The 24,301-nt window shown below is 38.8% G+C and overlaps 1 protein-coding gene across 5 annotated transcripts in view; it reads left to right on the plus strand.

The window, feature by feature from the left end:
- Window positions 1-24,301, plus strand: part of IPCEF1 (interaction protein for cytohesin exchange factors 1) — a 209,755-nt gene that overhangs the window by 117,069 nt on the left and 68,385 nt on the right. For 4 of the 5 annotated variants that reach the window (XM_075203484.1, XM_075203485.1, XM_075203483.1 and 1 more), the window contains 2 exons: window positions 10,717-10,753; window positions 11,409-11,578. In XM_075203484.1, the coding sequence (XP_075059585.1) occupies window positions 10,717-10,753; window positions 11,409-11,578 (207 nt within the window). Of the gene's footprint in view, window positions 1-5,066; window positions 5,187-10,716; window positions 10,754-11,408; window positions 11,579-24,301 lie in introns of those variants that run through there. The other variant, XM_075203487.1, reaches the window with a different exon arrangement.

Here is a 24,301-nt window from a genome sequence, read left to right on the forward strand (position 1 = left end):
AAATGAGCAGTCCTACATTTCAGCAATTAACTGTGAAACAATCATTTGCGAGGGGAAGCAAATATGACAGCAGTCACCCAGTCGCCAAGCGAATCACAGACGCCATGGCTGCAATGTTAGATCTGCGTCCCATCTCCATAATAAACGCAGCTGATTTTTCACAGTTAATTGAGGTTTTGTGTCCGCGTTACAGAATTCCATTGTGACACAATTTCTTCCGTAAAGCAATTCCACAACTATACCAAAAAGTGTGTAAAAATGTAGAGATTGCACTGAAAAATGCCATTCTGCCCACTGTCCACTTAACCACAGATATGTGAAAGTGGGCAAACCAATGACTATATGACTGTGACAGCCCACTGGGTTGGTCATTCACCTTCACCAGCAGCAGCATGTACACCACTACGTAACATTTGTCACAGGCAGGCCACTCTTTGTATCACCGGCTTCACTAACAGGCATACAGCGGACAATTTGTTGCGCAAACTGAGAGATGTAATTGATACATGGCTTATACCACTTGGACTCTCCCCAGGATATGTCATTTCTGATAACGCCAACAATATAGTGCGAGCATTACAGCTGGGTGATTTCCAACACATTCCCTGTTTTGCTCACACCATCAACTTGGTGGTGCAGAGCTTCCTACGAAATAACCATGAGGTGCAGGAGATGCTTTCAAGTGGCCCGTAAAATTTCAGGCCATTTCAGGCATTCAGCCACAGCATGTAGGAGATTGCAGCAGCTCCAAGAGCAATTTAACTTGCCCTGCCACCAACTTAAGTAAGAGGTGGTAACTAGGTGGAATTCCACCCTGTACATGCTTCAGAGGATGGAGGAACAGCGCAAAGCCATCCAAGCATATTGCACAAGCCATGACATTGGGAAAGGAGGGGGATGTATTTCACTCTTGCACAGTGGGGAATCCTTTCAGTGCTGTGCAAGGTGCTGAAACCATTTGAAGTTGTGATGTGTGAGGTGAGTGCAGACTCTGCTAGTTTGAGCCAAGTCATTCCTTTAATTAGACTATTGGAAAAGCAGCTTGAGAAAATGAAGGAGGAGCTGAATGCAAGCAATTCAGCAAAGTATGTTGGCCTTGTCGATCAAGTACTTCATTCGCTTCACAATGATCCTCGAGTTATTAAGATCTTGACCTCGGATCAGTACGTTTTGGCCACTGTGCTTGATCCAAGGTTTAATACCTACATTGAGTCTTTACTTGTAAATGAGCGAGATGTGAACTTTTGCAAGGAGCTATTGCTCAGCAAGTTGGCTGCTGAACTGGGCCTCGGCTAGACGACGTGTCCTCCTTCACTTTCTCAAGCTGCTGCTGCTCGTAAAAAATTACATTTCCCAAAAAGAAGCAGGGAAGATGCAGGGGGCAAGACCAGAACAATTTAACATCTGGGCTGGTTTGAAGGATTTTTCTAAAAAATGTGTCACTTTGCCCATAACTCCATCCAATACCAGTATAAACATGGTGGAGGATAACTTTTAAGAGGTAATTGATATGGAAATGTCAGACAGTCCCTTACCTTACTGGGAAGAAAAGCAGGCCATTTGGAAACCCATGTACAAACTTGCTTTGCAATACTTAAGCTGCCCACCCTCCTGTGTGTACTCTGAACGAGTGTTCAGCACAGCAGGGAACTTAGTCAGTGATCGCCATAGAAGGTTACTTCCCAAAAATGTGGAGAAAATGATGTTTATAAAAATGAACTACATCTTCCATGAGGAAGGCCTTCACCATCCAAGACATCCAAGCACTGACTGTTCTCTAATGTCAGATTCAAGCGGCGATGAATTGATAGTCTGTGATGATGACGTACACACTGATGAGGGTGAGGATGAAGCTGAAGATGATGACGATAACATCTTTTTAAAACTTTCTATGTAAGTGTAGGGTGCAATCTACCCCCAAAGAGGAAAGGGACTTGTGGCATTTCCATATCACGTACCGTCTTTAAAGGCTGCTGTTTGGGCAATTTATCCTTAAGGGTAGGGTGTCATAGACAGAGTGACCACAAACTGGCTTTCTCCATTTCTCTTAATATTGTACAGTCTATAACGGCTGAATTTTTTTGTATTTTCGACAAGTGGAGGGGGGCCTAGAGAGCCAGAAACCAAACTGGCTTTGTCCATTTTAATTAATTTTGTACAGTCTATAACGGCTGAATTTTTTGGTTTTTTAAACAAGTGGAGGGGGGCCTATAGAGACAGAAACCAAACTGCCTTTTTCCATTTCTTTACATATTTAACTATAAGTGTAGGGTGTAATATACATCCAAAGACGATGGCTACATTGCTAATATGCATAGATGGAGAGGAAGACAATCTGTTTTGTGTGTAGAATAAATGAAGGCCAACCTACCGGGAATTAAACTGTTTTTTGGATGATTTATTACCTCTACAATTAGATTACTTATCTATGAAACAGTTAGAACACTAAATTGGGTTATTTTAGGCCCAAAAACATTGATTTTACAAAAAAATAGCAAAACAAAACCAAACAAAACCAAAACCAAAACACGCAATGGCGGTTTTGCAAAACCAAAACCAAAACCAAAACACGATGGTAATCCAAATCCAAAACCGAATCCAAAACCCGGGGGGTCAGTGACCATCTCTAGTTCTTACCCTCACTTACATCATATACTCCCTCACTATTTGTGAGTATTAAGTCTAAAATTTTTCACTTTAACTCCTTTAAATGGCCAAAGTCCCAGTAATCTAAAGAAACTATTGGATTTCATGTCCCAGATCCCTCCCTTCCTCAAACACAAGGGGCCTGATTCATCAAGGCATGCAAACAGAGTGAAACCTGCGTCTGGTTTAAAACACACGTAAATCGGGTATACGCATGCCTAAATTCAACAAGGAGCGAATCTGAAGATACGTGCACTGATAAATTCGGGTGTAGGTCTGCTCAAGCTCTACTACACAAAACACTGTATGATACGGCAAAACCAAAAGTGAAATATACATTCGCAAAAGAATGCAGCGAAAGAAGAAAAAAATCAATTTATGTCACTTGTTAATATTATAGGCAATAATGATAAAACTGAAAAAAAATATATATTATTATATATTTTTTCCATGAAATACATTAGGATGTTCTTAATGTGTACTGAACATAAAATACATTTTTACAGTTGCTCCTGATTGCAAACAGCATGCATACAAGTCTGTCACCACTAGTACTCAGGACTAGCCCTATAGTTGGAGCAAGAGATGCAGCATAAAATCAAGTACTTTTGAGATGCCCAAAGCTTGAATCAGATGTAGCTGCGTGCCCTCGAGTGCACGCTCCTACTGTACATTGACTACAGGCGGGCGCCCTTTCCCTGCCCCATTCCCTCCCAGAAATCGTAAACTGTAGTAAGTGTCCTTTGTACACGAAGATTATTTGAACGTGCTGCATTTACTTTAGTGTATGGACCGGTTCTGGGCATGCGCAGATCAAATTTGTGGATTACATTAAGTTTCTTGATGACTCAGGCACAAGAATTTTTTTTGTACCCATAGTTCACCAAAAACCATTTAGTGTTTGAACTTTAAATCACATAGCTCTTACTTAATGGAAGTCACTGTACAGTTCAATGCGAGCGGAACAGCCCTTGATATATTAGAAAAAAGACTAAATACTCACCCGTTTATTTAGGCTGTTTGTTAAAGCAGTGAAGATTTTTGTTCTGCATTATTTTCTGTACTGTGCTTGGAGTCTTAAGGCAGAAAAGTGCTACATAAGTAATATTATTACTACAAGAAAAAAACTTACTTGTACCAATATGTACAGATTGTACAATCTGAATCTATAGGGTCTGAAACTAAATTATATATACAAATTGTTATTATTATTTAGTTTGCTTCCTGGTACAAAAAAGCTGAGCTAGTTGAATGATTAGCTATTGGACATTGTTAAGAAGGGGATTTGATCATACTTACCAACTTTAGAAAGTTGGTTTCTGGGAGCCTGCCGGGGGAGGTGAGTGTGATGGGGGCGGGGCTCCAGAATGCGTGTCATTTTGGACCCGCCCCCGTAATGTAATGACACAAGCGCGTCATTTGACACAGTGATTCATCGGGAATCGTGGCGTTTGGGAACTAATTCACTTTCTAGTGAAGTGGGCAGATCCAGGAGATTGCCACAATCTCCTGGGAGTCCGTGAGCCTCTCGCAAAATGCGGAAGTCTCCCGGACATTCCGGGAGAGTTGGCAAGTATGGATTTGATAGAATAGGTTTTTGAGAGTGAAAAACAAGCACACAGTGGTGGCTTAAGTGCAGTCCACTAGATATATGTCTAAGGCGTATTCTTGTGTTCCATTTAGACAAATAATGAATAATATACATACAATAACCATGCAGCAGTCAAACATATAGGGCCTCATGTAAAGCTAGAAACAAAGCAAAAAAAGGAAAAAATTTGCTCCTTGGCAAAACCATGTTGCATTACACAGGGAGGCAATTTAAAATGTGTAAGAGTTGGAAAGGGGCGTATCCTTGCTTAACTCTAAAATGCAGTGTACAAATAAAGTTGTTCAGTGTTTATATGCTACATATAAGCAAATGTATTTATTTCACATGCATGCAAACAAGAAATACATCTGCACCCCTTGCCTTGCAACATGCTTTGTCCAGGGACAAATTTGCTTTGCTTTCCACCTAACTCTACATAAGTCACATAGTTTATAAGAATATCCCTTGTACTTAGTGAAAATCAGTACATTGTCCAGTACATGACACATTATGAGGTTCACTAAGGATTACACACATGGGCAATTTTCATGCACCCTTAACCTGCATTTCTGAGGTGTGTTTTTAAGTATGCTAAGAGCAGTTCTGATGCACTTCAAGACAGGGATCATTGATTTCAAGGTAGAACATACTCACAGTGCACCCATCACAGTCAAACCACTTCTCAGTTCAATGGAATGCAGGTGTATGACATGCACCTGTGTGCAGATAGGTGTAATAACCACACAAGGCAGATACCACCAATGATTAGTTGCAGGTCAATCCACACCATTTAGTATTCCCTTGTGAAAAACATTAGAGAGGTCATTACAGAATTTTGGTGTATACAGGACAATAAAAATGCTGTATAAATCCTTTAGTCATTTGAAAGGCACTCTGGACCAACAATAGAAGTTGCCCTGCATAACAGAGCTACTTTTAACATTCACAGGTATGTATGGAAAAGTGATGGATATCAGAAAAGACCTCTCTTCAGGTAAAGTTGTGATATTTTGGAGAAATCTTTTTACTACACAAAGTTGAATTTCAGGTAATCACACTGTAGGACACACATTGCTGTCAGCCTCTTTTTGCAGAGTATTGGTAAGGACATTAGTGTGCACCAGAGCCTGATTAACGTAATGGGCTTTCTGGACTATAGCCCAGGGGGCCTAACAAAGATGTTTAGTGGGCAGTGCTCTATGATTGTTTTTTTTCCCCCATAACACAGGCTGTTGATCAGGTCTGGGGGTGAAGGGAGATAAATTGGCTGAAAGGAGGATTGGGGGGCTCACAGTTCACTTAGTGCAAGGGCCTATATTTCTTTAATCCGGCCCTGGTGTGCACTCAGCTGAACAGCAATGAAATTCAATGGCAACTATATAAAATTATGTCAGTAAATGTTACTGCGACAATATAGTTGTTAATATTAGTAGTAGATATACTAGCCCTTTAATAATATACAAGCAAATTAATTGTATGGGCTAGCAATTGCAACTGAGAAGGACAGTCATCCTTGGTAAGTACTTTAAATTGTTAAAACTGGAATTATTGGTTACCCATGTTAACCCATTATTTAGTCCATAAGAGCAATTATGTTTTTTTGGAATTTCATACTATTATGTTAAAGACAGGATGAAAACCAGTTATTTGCTTTAAGCACATTATATAGGCAGAGATATGTCATTACACAATACCTACATTTTACTAAGTATGGCTGGTGCAATTTTATGCATGTTATAAATAGTGTTGTATAGTATTAACAGGGACGGATTAAGGGAATGGAGGCCCCTGGGCTAAGGGGGCTCCTTTACTGAGGACATCTCGTGAGAGTGAGATTCATGAGATCTCCTCAGTAAGGAGACTACAGCTCGCCGGGGAAGGACCGCAGTGAAAGTGCTCAGCAGCACTGATCGTGTCGGGGGCGCCCGCAACCGATCAACAGGGCCCTCTTAAGAAGCTCTTGGGCCCCCGGGCACAGCAGTGCACCGGGGCCCCTATATATACAAAAAAAATAAAAAAATATTATATATATGGGCCCTGCAGCCCAGGGGGGCCCTCCGGAGGCAGAAAAAAAAGAACCTGCAAAAAAAGAAGAAAATACTTGCCGTGCTGTCAGCTGGCGATCCGGCTCCCTCCCTGGTCTCCTCCTCCGTCGCGCTCCGCAATGGATGTCGGGCGGGCGTGATGACCTGCCCAGCGTGCCCAATGGGAAAGACGGCCCTGCCGATCAATACTGCTGCTAAGCACTTTCAAGGGCCCCCTGGATGCCATAGGCCTCTGGGCTGTAGCCCAGTTAGCCATATGGTTAATCCGGCCCTGAGTATTAACATATTGCATATATATATAATATATATATTATGTACATTCAGAATTTGCTGTTACATTATGCATTTATTATTATAATGCAACATTTCATTATCTCAGTAACTTTGTCTTGTTTTTTATTGCTTTGTGCACAATCTAATTTACATAGATTACTTATCTACTTGGGAAGTATATAAGAAAGACTATTCAGAAAATAATCTGTAGCATACCAGATAGGTATATATGCCTGACACAATTTATGACAGGATTTAATGTGACTGTTTTTATCCTCACTTCTATGGTATTCATGAGGAAAAATCTACAATTTGACAGCCATAATCACAAAACAAATTAAAGAAGACACATGTGTTTAATAGCACAATAACAATGTCATGTGCTGCTTTCATAAAAAAAAAAAAAACAGATGAAAAAATGATGGACCTTGTGAAATCAAGAAATGTAATTGTCAATCAAAATGTTTTTGCTAGGTTATTTAGCAGCTGTGTTAAAACAATTAACCTTAAGACATGGTGTTAAAACACTAATTATTTTAAAATTAGTTTTTGGCAGTTTTGTATTTTCTGTCAGTAAGCATGAAATATTGTAATGTGTACAATCTGGTAATATTTCTAGAATTTGGCGTTGGTTACATGCTACCAGGAATTCTTTGAAAAAGAGTAGTACTGTGCTGATTATCGTGAGAGAAAAATGTTTTGATGAAAATAATAGTGTTTTGTAGGAATTGATCTTCCATCTTTTAAGGTTTTAGAGATTTTTCAAATGGGCATTAAAAAAACCTCTAGCTAAAGCATACAGATACATGTATATTTTGTCCTTTTAACAGATCGTGGTGTACTATGTACTAGAGCAGTGTCTCAAACCCAGTCCTAAGGACCCCCAACAGTGAAGTTTTCCAGGTGACATGTGATATAATTATACCACCTGTGGATCTGTTACACTGTGTCAGTCAGTATTGAATACACCTGTGCTAAAGCAAGGAAAACATGTACTGTTGTTAAGGGACACTGCACTAGAGCTATATTGTATTTTACTCTGAGTTAACGCTTCTGAACACTGCAGCAGTGGTCGAAGTGGAAACTTAGAAGTTGTGGTATGAGAAATGTAATTAGAATATTCTATAATAGGTTCTAGGGTGCATGAAGATGTATAATGGCAAGTATGTTACTGATAAATAAACTTTAATGTGATGGGTATCTATGTGACATCATAAATAAAAATTCTGGCCAGACTAACATAAAGAATTATGACATGCATAAGCAGCAATGTATTGAGATGCTGGTAATACTGCAGGATGTGAGCTGCGAGTAGTGAATTAAAGCAGTTCAAGTCAAATAAGTCACATAAAAATGAAGTGCAGATATGCAATTTATATATCTATGCAAAAGTATGTCCGTCCAGTGGATGATGTGGGTAAAGATAATTCAGAATGGGTCAATAATGTATAGTTCCATGCATAGACTGTTGAAGTCCAACTTGTCCAGATGTTGTTGTGGGAAATATTACCAATAACTCACATTTGTGAAAAGATGTTGCTTGTAGAGAAGTGACGTTCCTCTCCTATAGTCCGGATACTCGTTGAAAAATGTAATGAAAATATAAATGAATGGAATTTTACAGTTTTACAATGAAAGCAGTAGGAGAAGTAAGGATATGGCATACCATCGTATACACCCCCACTTCCACCACTGCACTGCAGTCAGTGTTAGAATTTACATGAAATAAAGCAAAGCAAATGCTTGACAGGAAGGTGTTGCTGGCTATGACCCCATTATGTACAGGACAAAGCTCTATTGCTGGTGAAAAGACCCATCTTCATCGGAGATAGTGCATTTTGCCTTTTAATAAATAGAACCATGTGTATGTTTTTAGGCGCTCTTTTATATAAGGTTGGCTGCTTACTGGTTAAGCATGCTTTTATTAGTGATGTCTAATGCCTATAAGAGCATGCAATGTGCATGGTGATGGAACCTATTTTTTCTATGACCCCATACCAACTCCTGTCTGTTTTTTTTTTTTTAATGCTGTTTGCTCCATTTTTTTTAGTGTTCACTGAAGTGAATTCAAGAACATAAACCTCCCCATCTGCAAGTATAAGTGTTGGTTGCACATTTCATGTCAAACGTGGCTGCATTTGCAGTGTGATATCTGGTGTTCTGTTAATAGTAGTGGGTAACTGGCCTAAGGTACAGTTTTCTTTAAGCTTAGTGGTTCTGTAAGAGAATGTGATTATTCTGGCAATCATAATTAGTGCAGAGTAAACGGAGCCATTCTGAAGACCAATACAACTCATGCTATTTCATAAGAAAAATATCTTTATCCTACTATTAAATATGGAGTAACTTTTTAAATGTTAGAGATCTGTATTTACATTTGCTGTGCAGTTGATTGCAAGAAGATTCTGGCTGAAGTGTTCTTTTAAGGATTAGAGAAAGCAAATCTGGAGTTTATAGAAAATATTTTCTCAAGATGATCATTGCTTTATTTCAACTGCAAGCCCTACCCAAAACACTCTTATTAATTGGCTGTCACCAATGGGCATGCTAAACCTCCTCTAAATTTCCTCCCACCTTAGTGAGGTCCTCACTACATAATGAATGGGCACAGCCATCCCTGTCCACTTGTGTGACACATGGGAGGTCACTATTAGCCACACCTTCTCCTTACCAAAGCCAACTCATTGTTTCTGTGTTTCAGTTTGCTTTCAGGGTTATTTTCTCCTATTCCTAGTGTTAAGTTAGATGAGACTGGGACCTTGACAGCTCTGCATTTCATATCTCCTATTCTTTGATAGACAAACAGGCAGCTATGTTTCAAGAAAGTTTTTTAAAATCACTTTTCTAAAGCCTCCGTGCTTCCCCACAGTCCGTCCCAAACATCTTTTTAATCTATTCAAGTTTTTCACATTTTATCTTGTGGGTACTGTAAGTTAATATTATGTGTATTATTAAATTATGCAAAAAAAAATATCATTCAGTGGTTATCACTGTGTTCAAAATTATAATGATAAAACATAGTGCAACTTATCATCATTCTGTGTAGTAACAGTGGACCTGATTCATTAAGGATCTTAACTTGAGAAACTTCTTATTTCAGTCTCCTGGACAAAACCATGTTACAATGCAAGGGGTGCAAATTAGTGTTCTGTTTTGCACATAAGTTAAATACTGACTGTTTTTTCATGTAGCACACAAATACTTGATAGCTTATTTTTACACTGTAATTTAAAGTTGATATTTGTCCAGGAGACTGAGATAAGAAGTTTCTCAAGTTAAGATCCTTAATGAATCGGGCCCAGTATTCTCATCATTGGGAAATTAATGAAATAATTAAGATGCCCCACAAAGATTTCAAATTGCCTTACATTCTACAATAGATTATTTATTTTCACTCACGTATTGTAAAACAAATTTTCATTATTGCTTATTGAAGCCAAAGCCTCTGCCTGTACTAAATGTAACCATTTTGCCTTATTGCATTGATAAGTAGTATCTCTGATGTATCCCTATTAAGCATTAAACCTCTCCACAGCACTGACCTCCTTCACAATTAAATTACTGCTATTAAAAGGCACTTTCATTTCAGTCAGTCCTCCATTAAAATATTAAAGCTGTAGCTTCTAGTTTATCCACAAACTAGACAAGTAGTTAAAAGAACCAAGATTAAAATTTTCATGTTTGTATTCACTGGCAATGCATGTCCCTTGACAGATCCCATAACACATAATAACTCACTACATCGACATTGTCTAACTTTGCAAAAAAAGTATAACGTCCCACTTTACTGCAATAACACAAGTAATAATTCAGAGTAGATTAAATAATTTATGCACTTACTCTATAAGCAAAGGCTTTAATACTGTTTGTGTTTTGGCACCTCTGAGAAAGAGAGAAAAAAACCCCAAACACTTAATCTACTTTATGGTAAATCAACTTGTCATTAAAGTATCAGCATTCAAAATGTGTGATTTCACCATTAGTTATAAATGAGCTGCAAGAAAATAATTTTCAGTGTAGCTTTCCTGTTTGCCTATAAATGTGTATGTAGCAGAGTGTGTCCTTTTCACAGACCCTCCTTTTTTAACGCCAGCCTCTTCCACAACAAGCACAATAAGAAATTTCCTTTCTATCTCACTTTCCTCTGTCCATTTCCTGCAGGTTTCCTTGCGTTCAAAGCAAAAGAAAAAATCCAGAGGTAATGTACAAACGTTCTCAGTATATACTTATTTTCATTTGTAATAAAGCATTTAATTTTTGAACCTGAATATAACCGGATGCATGGATATTGTTTGTATTTGCACTGATCATGAGATTTGGTAGCATGCTGTTCTTCACTGGTGCTCTGCAATTTGTCAGGAAACATAAAAAACTATGTATTTTTAAACAGATGAAGAAATCAAAAGTGTTGTTTACCCTCCCAGAACCGATTGTTAATGCATTGTAAACTCCGGTGGCAGATCGGATTTAATGTTTCCTACTAATTTGTCAATAAGTCTGCAACTATCTGCATAAGCAGTTATTTAAAACTCTTGTTTTAATTTGTTTTTATTAAAACTACAATTTGTAGATGAATATACTCTTGGTAGGATGGATGCCCATGCATACATATCTGCTAACATGCTTTCAGTATTTTCTTGGTTATATGCAATGACTGTTCGAGATGAAAACTGGTTTTGTTTTGTTTTTTATATGTCCTTTTTATACCATTTTTAATTTTTACCTCTCCAAAGTACTTGTAAAGCGTAGATCTATTCAACCTGATGACACTTGATAGCTATCTGAATGGTTTATTGATAATATGTGTATAACCGAAAAACATTATAATATTTTCTTATGCATTTAATATACAGGCAGTATATTCAAAATGAGCCGAAGAAGGATTTCTTGCAAGGATTTGGGAAATGCTGACTGCCAGGGATGGTTGTATAAGAAAAAAGAAAAATCATTTCTGGGCAACAAGTGGAAAAAGATTTGGGCAGTTTTGAAGGGTTCATGTCTGTATTGGTACACCAGTCAGATGGTAAGTGTAAATGTTTTACCACTGTCATACATTTTTAGTGATTTTGTATAGTCCTGGCTGAAATAATGAATACTATGCTTTTATTACAAAAAAGAAAGCTATAAAGAAATATGTAGAGTGTGCATAATGTATTTTGTTTTCTGCACGATTATCTTATTTCCCGGTGATGTTATGTGTGTAACTTGGCACAAAAGATGTTAACCCAGAATAGATGACGATAAGATCGTATTTTACTAGGGATCATTGTGTTTAACTGGAGCTTTGAGTCCATGAGATTCAAGTGACAATGTATTGAATACATGAGACTTTTTCCATCGACAGTTTGCCTTAATTATAATTTATGTTTCAACAAGAATGTTGTATTCCTTGCAGGTCTATGTGGTATGTGCATGTTGTGTTAATTGCAGTTTTACTTTCTTTCTGTTACCCTTGAAGTGTTAGGTTTTCTCGTTTTTTTTTCTTTTCTTTTTTTGCATGCAAATTCTTTCCTGTGGATTCATGGATTGTATTGCCTGCATGTGTCAATTATATGAATAACAATGCAATTGATTTGCTAATTATTTAGGTTAAAGTTGCAAGTGTTATACTGTTTTACAATGTGTTCTAGTATGTTAACATATTATGAAGTAACACTGCCTAGAACTGGCTATGTTGTTTTTTGTTGTAACTGTTGCTTTGTGCACTCCCATTGGTAAGCAGAACAGAGAACTTCCTCATTACACACTGTTGACTGTTACAGTGTTAGAGACCTATTTACTGCGGGTTCTGTTAAAATAAGTAAAAAATTCTTATGTAAAATATGTGTCATATGTGAATAAACATGTTCACAAGACTATCATCTGTATATTTGATAGAGCAATCAATCAACCTCAGTCCAATCTGCTGCTACACCTGCATGGCGTAGGCTGCTGTAGATTTTTCATTTGCAATGGATATATACAAGCATTGACATTCATGCTATGAAAATACCCTCCTCCTACAGTTTTTCAGTAATGGTCATTTGTGGACCTGTAGTGCATAATAATCTATGGAAACGTGCCTACTTGTCCTGTTACTGCAGTTCAAGGTGCTTTTTATCTGCACATGCATCTGCATTAAATTAAACTACAAACCATTCATCCTACTTTATTACACTTGTCTGTGTTTGAATGTTTTATTACATTGAGAAATGCAACTAAACAATGCAAAGTGCATCTTATTATAATAATTAAACAAGACCCAGTCACCACCAGGTCTGAGATGGTGCAAAAGGCAAATGTTCTTGATGGTGTAAATGGATGTGCACCCTTCCGCCCCTAAAAATACAAACAAACCCTTAACAACTCTATCTCTGATGGCACTAATTGAACGTACAGAAATTGTTTTCTGCCAGTCTGCACATATTAATAAATACACTAATTTGTATCTCAATTAATTGGTGGTTTATTTCTACACCTGGATAAATCTTGGAACTTTTGACAAGTATATACGAGAAGAAGGAGAATTGTGTTTTAGTGGATGCACCTTAACTCCCCAGAGTCTAAGGATATGTAATTGTAACTGATGTAGCTCAAGGTCTAAAACATAACTTTTATTGCTGAAATAAATAAAATAAGATAAAAAATAATTATTAATAAAAAAGCGAAAATATTGTGACTAATATATGACAACTGTAAGTGAATTTAAAATGCGCTGGAAGCACTCAGATCAAGTGATATAAGGTCAGATAGTATGATACTCACTATCTCACTATACAGCAATCAGAATCTAGTTCCAGTATAATATAACAAGTAAATATCTCTCCTACACATGTATCCAAGCAAGCCAGTTCTTCAAACTTGTTCTTAAATATGAGCAGAAGGTAGTGGAATGCCTATTCTTCTCCATGCATATAGGTTCCCCACCTCTCAGCATAAAGGGGTTATAAGGGAACAGCAGCCTCTAGACGGGTCCAGTCAAGAATAATATCCATGACAAAACTTATCTAAAGCTGTCTGTTGTATCCCTACTTACTATAAATGTAAGGAGTCTGTAATGAATGCAGAGCTCCCCACCTCTCAATATGAAGAGGTTATGGAGACCAACGGCATTGGACACAAACAGCTGATAGTTATGAGATCAGCTGCCTTTCCGTGTTCCACTAGCTGTAGAAAGGAGGACCTGCTGTAAGGGAGAGGTTATGGGGAGTGGCTTGCTAACTACCTATCTCTTCTATTTACACATTTATTTATCTTTTATAGCACCATGACTAGTTTAGTCATGTAGAGATGCTTTCTAAAAATGCTATGTTGATGTAAGTTGTGTCACTATATTTGTTTCTACAGTTTATGCTTTAGACCTTGAGCTACATCAGTTACAATTACATATCCTTAGACTCTGGGGAGTTAAGGTGCATCCACTAAAACACAATTCTCCTTCTTCTTGTATATACAGTAATTGTATTTTGTAGTTATAGGATATCTCTCATATCTCCTCATATCTCATATCTCTAAGAGAAAATACATAGATTATATAATAGAGGGCAAACTCCCAGTAATCTGTGCGCTGGGATTTTCATAAAACTTTTGACAAGTACAAGAAACAGTTGTGTTTTGCAGTGATCAGTGTGTTGCAGTGTATGTGTAAGAGGGAAAAAAAAAGGAAAATATAAATGCAACACTGTAGTATTGTTTACATAGCAAATGCTTTGTGCAAACAAGTGTTCTGTAGTCTGAGCTACTGAGTGTAAAGCTGGGTACACACTACAGAAATTGCGACCAACTTTTTATGCCGAGCGATTTTACATGCGATCGATGGTCTGATCGCTTGGTCCATGGACTGCATACACACTAGCTTTGTTTAGGATGATAAAGGGAAGAGCGGACGTCCCTTTAGCGACTTTTTACAGCCATGTTGTCGTGAGCAATGACTGTAATTTCGTACTCACTGTTGTGGATCGGTCGGAAGTTTATACACACTACACAGCGGAAATGAGATTGGAACGAAAATATTAAACGGTACGACCAACCAAATGAGGCAACAATCTTCCATTTGGGCAGACTTTCGACCATCGTGTCACTGCACACACTGACCCGACTTTTGAACGAGCGGTCGTATGTCGGCTGTTTTAGCCGATTATTGGACGAAAACAGTGTAGTGTGTACCCAGCTTAACAGACAGGTTCCATAGACTTTTTACTTTAGTACAATACAGGGAGAATGTTTGTTCACTGTACTGTAAGCTGCTTCTATAAGACTATAGATGAGACATTTGTTGATGCTTGTAATTGGCTTATTCGAGTTCCATGCACTGTGTTGGCCTGATTCTGCAGTGGTAGTATTGGCTGAATTTTGCTTGAATTAGAAGGGATTTGCAACTTTATTTGCTGATGGTATATGTTTGAAATTTTGCAGATTTTCTGAATCTGTCAAATCACCTGTCCCTAGTGTAGAGTCAACTAGTCTGCCACCTCCATAATAACAGGCTTTATTCACCGTCTGTATCAGGAGTGTGACCAAAACTAGATTACCAATTAGGTGACCTAGGCTCTAGGAGACAGCAGGGTGAGGGCTACAAGGCCAGCTGGTGTATTGGAGGTTATGTGATGGAGGCATAATTATTAAACGTGGTTGCTACTGAAGTAATGTTGCTGCTTGATATGACCAAGTGACAGTAGAGCTAAAGACACTAGCAACAGGCAGATTGCCAAATCTGCAAAAACATGTAGGAGAGAACAACAGTCTGCCAACCTTCTGTTTTTGTGTGATTGTCCCATTATGTCAGTACTTTTGTCCCAATTGGATGCATGTCCCATTTCATGTTGCTCTACATGCACATATTCTACTTCTGCTGACAGCTTACAGTGCAGAGTATACTGCATTGGCCACGAACTGTCATGTGCTGCACTGCTCTGCTATATCATGCAGAGATCCTCTTGAGGGGTGTTCTCTTTGATAATATAATGATTTTTGACTGAGCGGGTGGAGAAAGATGGGAGATAAATGTTTATGCTTCTATGGGGGGGGGGGGGGTCATGAGTGTGCTTATTGATAACTGTCTGGAGGGTTATATGCATTTAGTTCTATATGTGTCATAATATTGAATAAAAGGAGGAAAATGGGGAAATAATTTTGGGGCATGCCTGTGTTATTTACTGTAAATAGAGTGGTATGGTGTAAAAGTGCAGGGGAATGCCATGGGAAAGGCATTTTGACATGGATGGGGGGGGGGCTAGGGATGTCAAACCATTATCTTGATTAAGCCCCACAATGTCTTACTCTGGCTCTGAATGGGACCATGGCCTTTCTTTTTACAGTCATTGCAATTATAATCTGAAATCTGATTCTTCAGTGACTTTGGCTGTCAATCGTAGAACACTGGAAGGGAACCAGTGATTGTTCAGTTAGTAGCTGCTACAGAAGCTCTGCACCCGGTCTCTATTTACAGATTATCAGCACCTGGGGTAAATCATGAGAGGGGTCTGAATGTGGACTTATAACATATGGAATGCATTAAAAACAAACACAACCCATCATGAGTTCCATGTTTCATAAGGGGATCTGTCCACTCCTGATTATTATACAATACACTCTTACCCTCCTTGCTTAAACTTCTCTACATATTTGAAACACTGAGGCTGCTGCCCCATGCAATGTTCTGCTGTTGAGCAGGTTCCCTTCATATTTATGGCTACCAGTGACTACATTTATATCTTCCTGAGAAGTTCTTTATCTTTCTGAATTTATTGCTCACCAATTGACCCAATAACATCATATGACTTTTGCACAGATTTCTGGAAGTTGTAGTTGTGCATCTGATATAACATTATACATAGACACATGAGCAGTACAACGATTCTCAGAAAGTCAAAAGTCTAGGCTGGCAGCCACCACATCTCAAGAGATCCAATCATATTAAAGTTACATTTTGCCTCTCTTTCAACTCTGAGGATCATTGACAATTTTGAGTCAATTTGAAACTCAATTCCAATATGTAAATCTCAGATTTGTCAGATGTTATAGGTAATCTAACATATAATAATGTAGTGAAAAAGCAGCTAAAAAATGCATGATTTTATGGGTGTTTGTTTAGTATGGGTGTTTGTTTAGTTCTCCCCTGGCCCTTAAAGACTTTGTTATGACCAGTGTGCGGCAACCAGGACTCCGCTCCTGTTCCGCCACCTTCTGTCCTCTGACATTTACATTTTCTCTTCTTCTCGATCACACTCCCGCATCAGCGTCTGTGGTCTCCCGCCCCCCCCCCCCTTCCCTTCACCCCTCCCCCCCATTCTACCATATTATAGGTTTGTATATTTAAACAAAACCAAAAAAAATGAAGATATGGTCAATTTAAGTTTCAAGTTGTCAAAGGACGTCTTTGTTGGATTTTACTACAATGTTAATGTCCTTCTATGTACACATTGTAAATGTTTTACCTCAGATTGTACATGTTTTTTATTGACTGACCATCCAAAATAAAGAATTTAAAAAAAAAATAAAAAAATAAAATACAGGAATCAGCCAGAATGGCAAAACTCAGGAAGCGCTGGGGTAAGGGGACTCTGCACCTACATGGTGTCAGAGCCGAGAATAAATAGAGGGAGGAGAGGACGTGATTACCAGCAGCCGTGACATGGAATACCGCTTCCGCCACCAGGAGTAGCATCCTGTTGCTTAGCAACGGGTCTCGCATGCGCCAAACCACCTGGCGAGTCACCGGAAGATGTGCATCTGGTTGCCGAGCAACATGCAAGAGCGTGACAGGAGGCAGGCGCCCGTTCCTGTGTAGGAGTGAAAACACAGGGACGGCGCCTGACAATATTCTTTCTTCAACTTACCACTGTCCTCTAACTACACATATCTCCCTCTGAAACCTACAATTCTTATTTGGTTTCAAAAACACTTGGACTGTACTAAAACACTTATGTTAATATAGTAAGTGTGAGGTTTGAGTAGAACATTCAAGCTGCTAAGGAGATCTATAAAGCTGTCACATTAACTACTTTTTATCAGGACTTAATTTAAAATCCAATGCCTCATCCCACTTTTGGTAATGTTGAATTTGGTTGTGATAGTTCCTGTCCCTTTTTTATAGGCATTTTTTGTGAGATGAACCACAAGTTTGGGGAAAAAATTGGCTGCATGGTTTCGCCATCTGACTCCAGGAGAGGGGAGTAACCGTGATGCTCCTTCTATATGCTATGGTGCCGCTTTTAACCTTGCAAAACCACTATATTTTCAAAACAACCATTTTGCGTTCCGCCCTGTGCTAGGCACAGAAAATGGTCCTACCTGTCCGTCCTGATTCATCCATTCTCCAGCCAAATTTGTGCATGTCCAAAAAAGAAGCCATCTTCATCCACAAGGCTGGCATCTTCATGTACACAAGCGGCCACAGAGAGATAGATAGGAAATATATTAACAAAAGCAATCTATGCACTACACATTTATTCATAAATATCATAGGCCCTCTATTGTGCATACTATGCGAACTTAAATGGTTTTATATGTATAATTGTAAATCCATTACATTATTTTAAGTTGCAATATATCTGCCTAAAATAAAATAATGTATTCAATGTATAGAACATTATAAAATGTGCATTTATATTGCTACTGAGTACCACTAAACATAGCCATTGTACATTTTAAATGTACTTTCACTTTAGGAACGAACATTTAGGGACACAAACCATAGCTATATATATATATATATATATATTTAGAGACAGTGAGGTATCTATGGAAACAAGAAAGTTTGCTTAGTAAAGAAGTTTGTACAGCAATTTATCTCAGTTATAAGGGCTTTGTGTAATGATTACAAAAATTTTGTAAAAGAGTAGTAATTCACCAGCATAATTATTCATAATTAGAATAAATGATAAAAATATGTATTTTCAATGTTACCTCTGTTTTCATCTAAAATGCCATGAATATTATGCTCCCAAAAGTGATAACTTGTATATTAACTAAAGGTTAATATTAACTGGCATGCCTGACCACATCCATAATGTACTTGCAAATCCTTACCCCAATTTTTCCAACATTCTGAAAGAAAAACTCAAAGTGGATAAGGACGTGATAGAAACTATTTTGGACATAACTTTTATTCCACATGGTCTCCTGCAAAATTTGTTACAGCCACTAAGGAGACACTTCATTTTCAGGGAAGCAGCAATGTATAATATGTACGACAAGAACAACATCAAGGACCTCTTTTAGAATTGAACATCATTCCATTTGCCAATGGAAAATTTGCCAACTATTTGTTGCAGTGCACATGCACCAAAACTTGCGTTTGTATCTATTGTTGCATGTATCTTGCACTTGTAGTCCATTGTGATTAGAGAGTAGAGATGCTCACTGACCCCCGTGTTTTGGTTTTGGATCTGGATTACCGTCGTGTTTTGGTTTTGGTCTTGCCAAACCGCCCTTGGGTGTTTTGGTTTTTATTTTGTTTGGTTTTGTTTTGCAATTTTGTTTAAAAATCAATGTTTTTGGGCATAAAATAACCAAATTTAGGGCTCCACCTGTTTCTTGGATTAGTAATGTAATTGTAAAGCTAATAAATTAGGAAGAAAACAGTTTAATTCCTGGTAGGCCGTCATTAATTCTACACACAAACCAGATTGTCTTCCTCTCCATCTATGCATATTGGCAATGCAGCCATCGTCTATGTTACACCCTAAACTTATTGTTAAATATGTAAAGAAATGGACAAAGGCAGTTTGGATTCGGTCTCTCTAGGCCCCCCTCCACTTGTAGAAAATACTAAAAAATTCAGCCGTTATAGACTGTACAATATAAATTGAAATGGACAAGGGCAGTTTGGTTTCTGTCTGTGTATGACACCCTACCCTTATTAAGAAATTGCTAAAACAGCAGCCTTCATAGACGGTACATGATATAGAAATGCCACAAGTCCCTTTCCTCTTTGGGGGTAGTTTACACTTTACATTTAAATAGAAAGTTTTAAAAAGATGTTATCGTCATCAGCTTCATCCTCGCCCTCATCAGTGTGTACGTCATCATCACAGACTATCAATTCATCGCCGCTTGAATCTGCCATTAGAGAACTGTCAGTGCTTGGATGTCTATGATGGTGAAGGCCTTCCTCGTGGAAGATGTAGTTCATTTTTATAAACATCATTTTCTCCACATTTTTGGGAAGTAACCTTCTATGGCGAGCACTGACTATGTTCCCGGATGTGCTGAACACTCGTTCAGAGTACAAACTGGAGGCTGGGCAGCTTAGGTATAGCAAAGCAAGTTTGTACATGGGCTTCCAAATGGCCTGCTTTTCTTCCCAGTAAGGAAAGGGACTGTCTGACATTTCCATATCAATTACCTCTTGAAAATAATCCTCCACCATTCTTTGCATGTTAATACTTGTATTGGATGGAGTTATGGGCAAGGTCACACATTTTTTTTTTTTTTGAAAAATCCTTCAAACCAGCCCAGATGTTAAACTGTTCTGGTCTGCCCCCTGCGTCTTCCCTGCCTCGATTTGGAAATTTAAATTTTTTACGAGCAGCAGCTGCTTGAGAAACTGAAGGAGGACACGTCGTCAAGCCAAGGCCTAGTTCAGCGGACAACTTGCTGATCAATAGCTCCTTGTGAAATTTCACATCTCTGTCATTTTGAAGCAAAGATTCACTGTAAGTCTTAAACCCTGGATCAAGCACAGTGGCCAAAACATACTGATCCGAGTTCAATATCTTAATAACTCGAGGATCATTGTGAAGCGAATTAAGTACTTGATCTACAAGGCCAACATACTTTGCGGAATTGCTTTATTTCATCTCCTCATTCCTTCAGTTTCTCAAACTGCTTTTCCAATAGTCTAATTAAAGGAATGACTTGGCTTAAGCTAGCAGAATCTGCACTCACTTTACACGTCACAACTTCAAATGGTTTCAGCACCTTGCACAGTACTGAAAGGATTCCCCACTGTGCAAGAGTGAAATACATCCCCCCTCCTTTCCCAATGTCATGGCTTGTGCAATACGCTTGGATGGCTTTGCTCTGTTCCTCCATCCTCTGAAGCATGTACAGGGTGCAATTCCACCTAGTTACCACCTCTTGCTTAAGTTGGTGGCAGGGCAAATTAAACTGTTCTTGGAGCTGCTCCAATCTCCTACATGCTGTGGCTGAATGCCTGAAATGGCCTGAAATTTTACTGGCCACCGAAAGCATCTCCTGCCCCACACGGTTATTTCTTAGGAAGCTCTGCACCACCAAGTTGATGGTGTGAGCAATATAGGGAATGTGATGGAATTCACCCAGCTGTGATGCTTGCACTCTATTGTTGGCGTTATCAGAAATGACATATCCTGGGGAGAGTCCAAGTGGTATAAGCCATGTATCAATCACATCTTAGTTTTCGTAACAAATTGTCAGCTGTATGCCTGTTAGTGAAGCCGGTGATACAAAGAGTGGCCTGCCTGTGACAAATGTTACGTAGTGGTGTACATGCTGCTGCTGTTCCTGCTGGTGAAGGCGAATGACCAACCCAGTGGCCTGTCACAGTCATATAGTCTTTGGTTTGCCCACTTCCACTTGTCCACATATCTGTGGTTAAGTGGACAGTGGGCAGAATGGCATTTTTCAGTGCAATCTCTACATTTGTACACACTTCTTGTTATAGTTGTGGAATAGCTTTACGGGAAAAATGGTGTCACGATGGAATTCTGTAACGCGGACACAAAACCTCAATTAACTGTGAAAAACCAGCTGCGTTTATTGTGGAGATTGGACGCAGATCTAACACTAACATGGCAGCGATGGCGTCTGTGATTCGCTTCGCGACTGGGTGACCGCTGTCATATTTTCTTCCCCTAGCAAATGATTGTTTCACAGTTAATTGTTGAAATGTAGGAATGCTTTTTTTTTTTTTTTTGGGCCTTCCTCTGGGCTGACTATTCACCCACAACAGCAGCAGCAGCAGTGGGACTAACGCTTTCTTCAGAGGAATCGATTATAGTGCAGGAGTCATCCAGCCTTAATAAGTGGGATACAGAGGTAACTTCGAGCGCTTCTGAGGATATTGATGAGGATGGTGTGGTAGGTGTATTTTGTAGCCGTCGGGATGTTGGTGACCGAAGGGTCCTAGCTGATGATGGAGTGCTTGTAATTTTTTGGGAAGAACTTTCAGTTTTTCCCAACACTTTTCCTTGAAATCTCGTCAAATGGCGTAACATAGACGAGGTTCCAAGATGGTTAAGGTCCCTCCCTCGACTGACTGTGGCTTGACATACACTACAAATGGCTATACAATTGTTGTCTGGATTTGGGTAGAAATAATTCCACACATAAGAAGTGGATTTTTTTGTTTTATGGACAGGTATGACAATGGCCTCTTTCTTGTCACGTGCCAGAACTGCTGCCACTGGTGCAGGACTTACACAAACAACCTCATCCTCATCAACATCCTCATTAGTGCCCTCGTTGCCTACACAAATCTCCTCCTCATCCTCTTCTCATTCCAAAGTGGCATCCTCAATTTGTGTATCACCGGCTACACTCGGGCTGTTCATGTAAACATCAGCAGAACTGCTGATAGGGCCCTTCTTTATGGGTACAATAACAGAATGCTCACGATTAGACATACCACTGGTGGATGGATTGTTGTGATTTCTGATTCAGAGCATACATTATCCTCTAATGCCTTACTGTTTTCTTGCAGCTCGGCTTTCACGCGTAACAGTAGTTGTGCCCCACTTTTAGACTCCAAATTACTTGGTCTTGCTTGGTCACGCGTGACCTACAAGAAGAAGGCTCTGTAACAATTTTGGATCTGCCACTAATAGAGAAAGGCGAATGCCTCATTCTTTCTTTGCCACTGCGTGTGTAGAATTACATGTTGGCAATTATTTTTTTTTATCGGCAGTTAACTTTTTCTCAGTTACACTTCTTTTTTGCTTCAACACGTTAAATTTTTTTGGGGTATGTGTTTTTTTCCCCCCTGATTTTAAAGACTATGTACTTTTGCATCGGATTTACCAGATGACGTACTGGGAACACTACCATCAGGACTGGTGCCAGCACCTGCTTGCTGATTCTGCTCATATGTGGACTGCTTTGAATCCATTTTAATGAGCCCAAAGCACTTGTAGTGCAAAATATTGTATTAGAGAGATACTGCTGACAAATATGACTTTTGACAGCCAGAAAAATTAGTGTAAAACACTGGGGAATATGGGACACCCCAAAGCACTTGTAGTGCAAAAAAAATTGAAAAAAAAGCCTCCTCTACCAATTGCTAATATAATTGGAAATAATAATAGACTTGAATAGAATTGAAACAATAATGTGTACAATTATTGCTCTGTCCCTGCTCTAATATAGCCTGTGACCTAACCCTGCTCTCTCCCTCTGTCAAATGGCGGTGGATTGCTGTGGAGGCGGGTATTTATGCTTTTCAAGTCTCGCGAGAACCGAGCTCAGAAATACGAATACGTCACAAAGACGTTTTGCCTCGATTTCGATACCGAGCGGGAGACTACCAATCCTGCTCGGCTCGGTACTCGGATAGGCGAAGTTCGGGTGGGTTACGATCTCTGGGAACCGAGCCCGCCCATCTCTATTAGAGAGGCAGATCGAGGGGGATCACATGCAGGTACATTAATTATGAATTCATCCACATGTTAAAAGCAACTGTGTGTGTCCTAATCTAGAGTTAAAAAATTATCTTTATATATGATCGTTTTCAGATGTACATTTTTCACATACTGAATGCAGATGCACGTTTGGCAACTTATAATGATGGCTGCCATATATTTTATTGTTGGGAAAAAAATAAAAACAAAATTGAACCCCCCCACCTCCTGCCAAATTTAAAACCAGTCCTCTTGTCAATATGGGAACCTGACACAATCTGGTCAGGGCAAGACTGGAACCTCTATGGGCTCCATACTAAAAAGACTGAGCCCCCATCCCAAAAATTATTACTGGCATGTGAAAAGGCACTAGTGCTCATCCCAGCATCTCTGGGCTATGGGTATTACTGGTTTTAATGGTGGGAAAAAACTGGACGCCTGGAGTGGCAACCCCATAGTCCCTAGTTGTCCCAATATAATGATAACAATAGTATAATTTGCAATGTAATATAAATAAGTTGGTAACACACACATTTTAAAAATTAAACTTTAATTAAAAAGAAGACTCCCTGACCACTAATATGCCACTTAAAAAGCTGCACAATCACTCACAAGCAGCAAGCATTGGAAAACACTTAGCTGTGGGGAACAAGTTGATGATGTTGATGACTGTTGTATCTATTTTATGCATTTAAATTGATAGCGATGACTGGAGTATCTATATGCTAGACTTTAAAATGGACATATCTTAACATATGTACAACTCAAAATACAGACATTAAAATGCTTTTGCAGATTCATATTTACATGTACAATATGTTCAAGGTATATTTTTCCGTTCAACTCTAAATGAGGCCCAAACTTTTCTTCAAAGGATAAAGTTTTCACCAACACACTGAAACACAATCTTTTAACATTGCATCCATAAACACAAGACTGTGACTTATTACTCCCTCTCACTTCTACTTTATTGGGGGGTGCTGCATTCCTTCCAGAAGTACACCACATACCCAGGAGAATAGGTAAGGTTGCATACTTTTTTCTCCTGATCTCTGATGATTCCTTTTGATTTATAGATTTTATATAGTGTTGCCCTCTCAATGGCAGTGTCAATGGAACGAACAGTAAATGTTCATTTGCTAAACCATATACCTTAGAAAACAGTAAGT

This window comes from Mixophyes fleayi, chromosome 3 (assembly GCF_038048845.1).
Source record: "Mixophyes fleayi isolate aMixFle1 chromosome 3, aMixFle1.hap1, whole genome shotgun sequence".
In the NCBI taxonomy this organism is placed as follows: Eukaryota; Metazoa; Chordata; class Amphibia; order Anura; family Limnodynastidae; genus Mixophyes; species Mixophyes fleayi.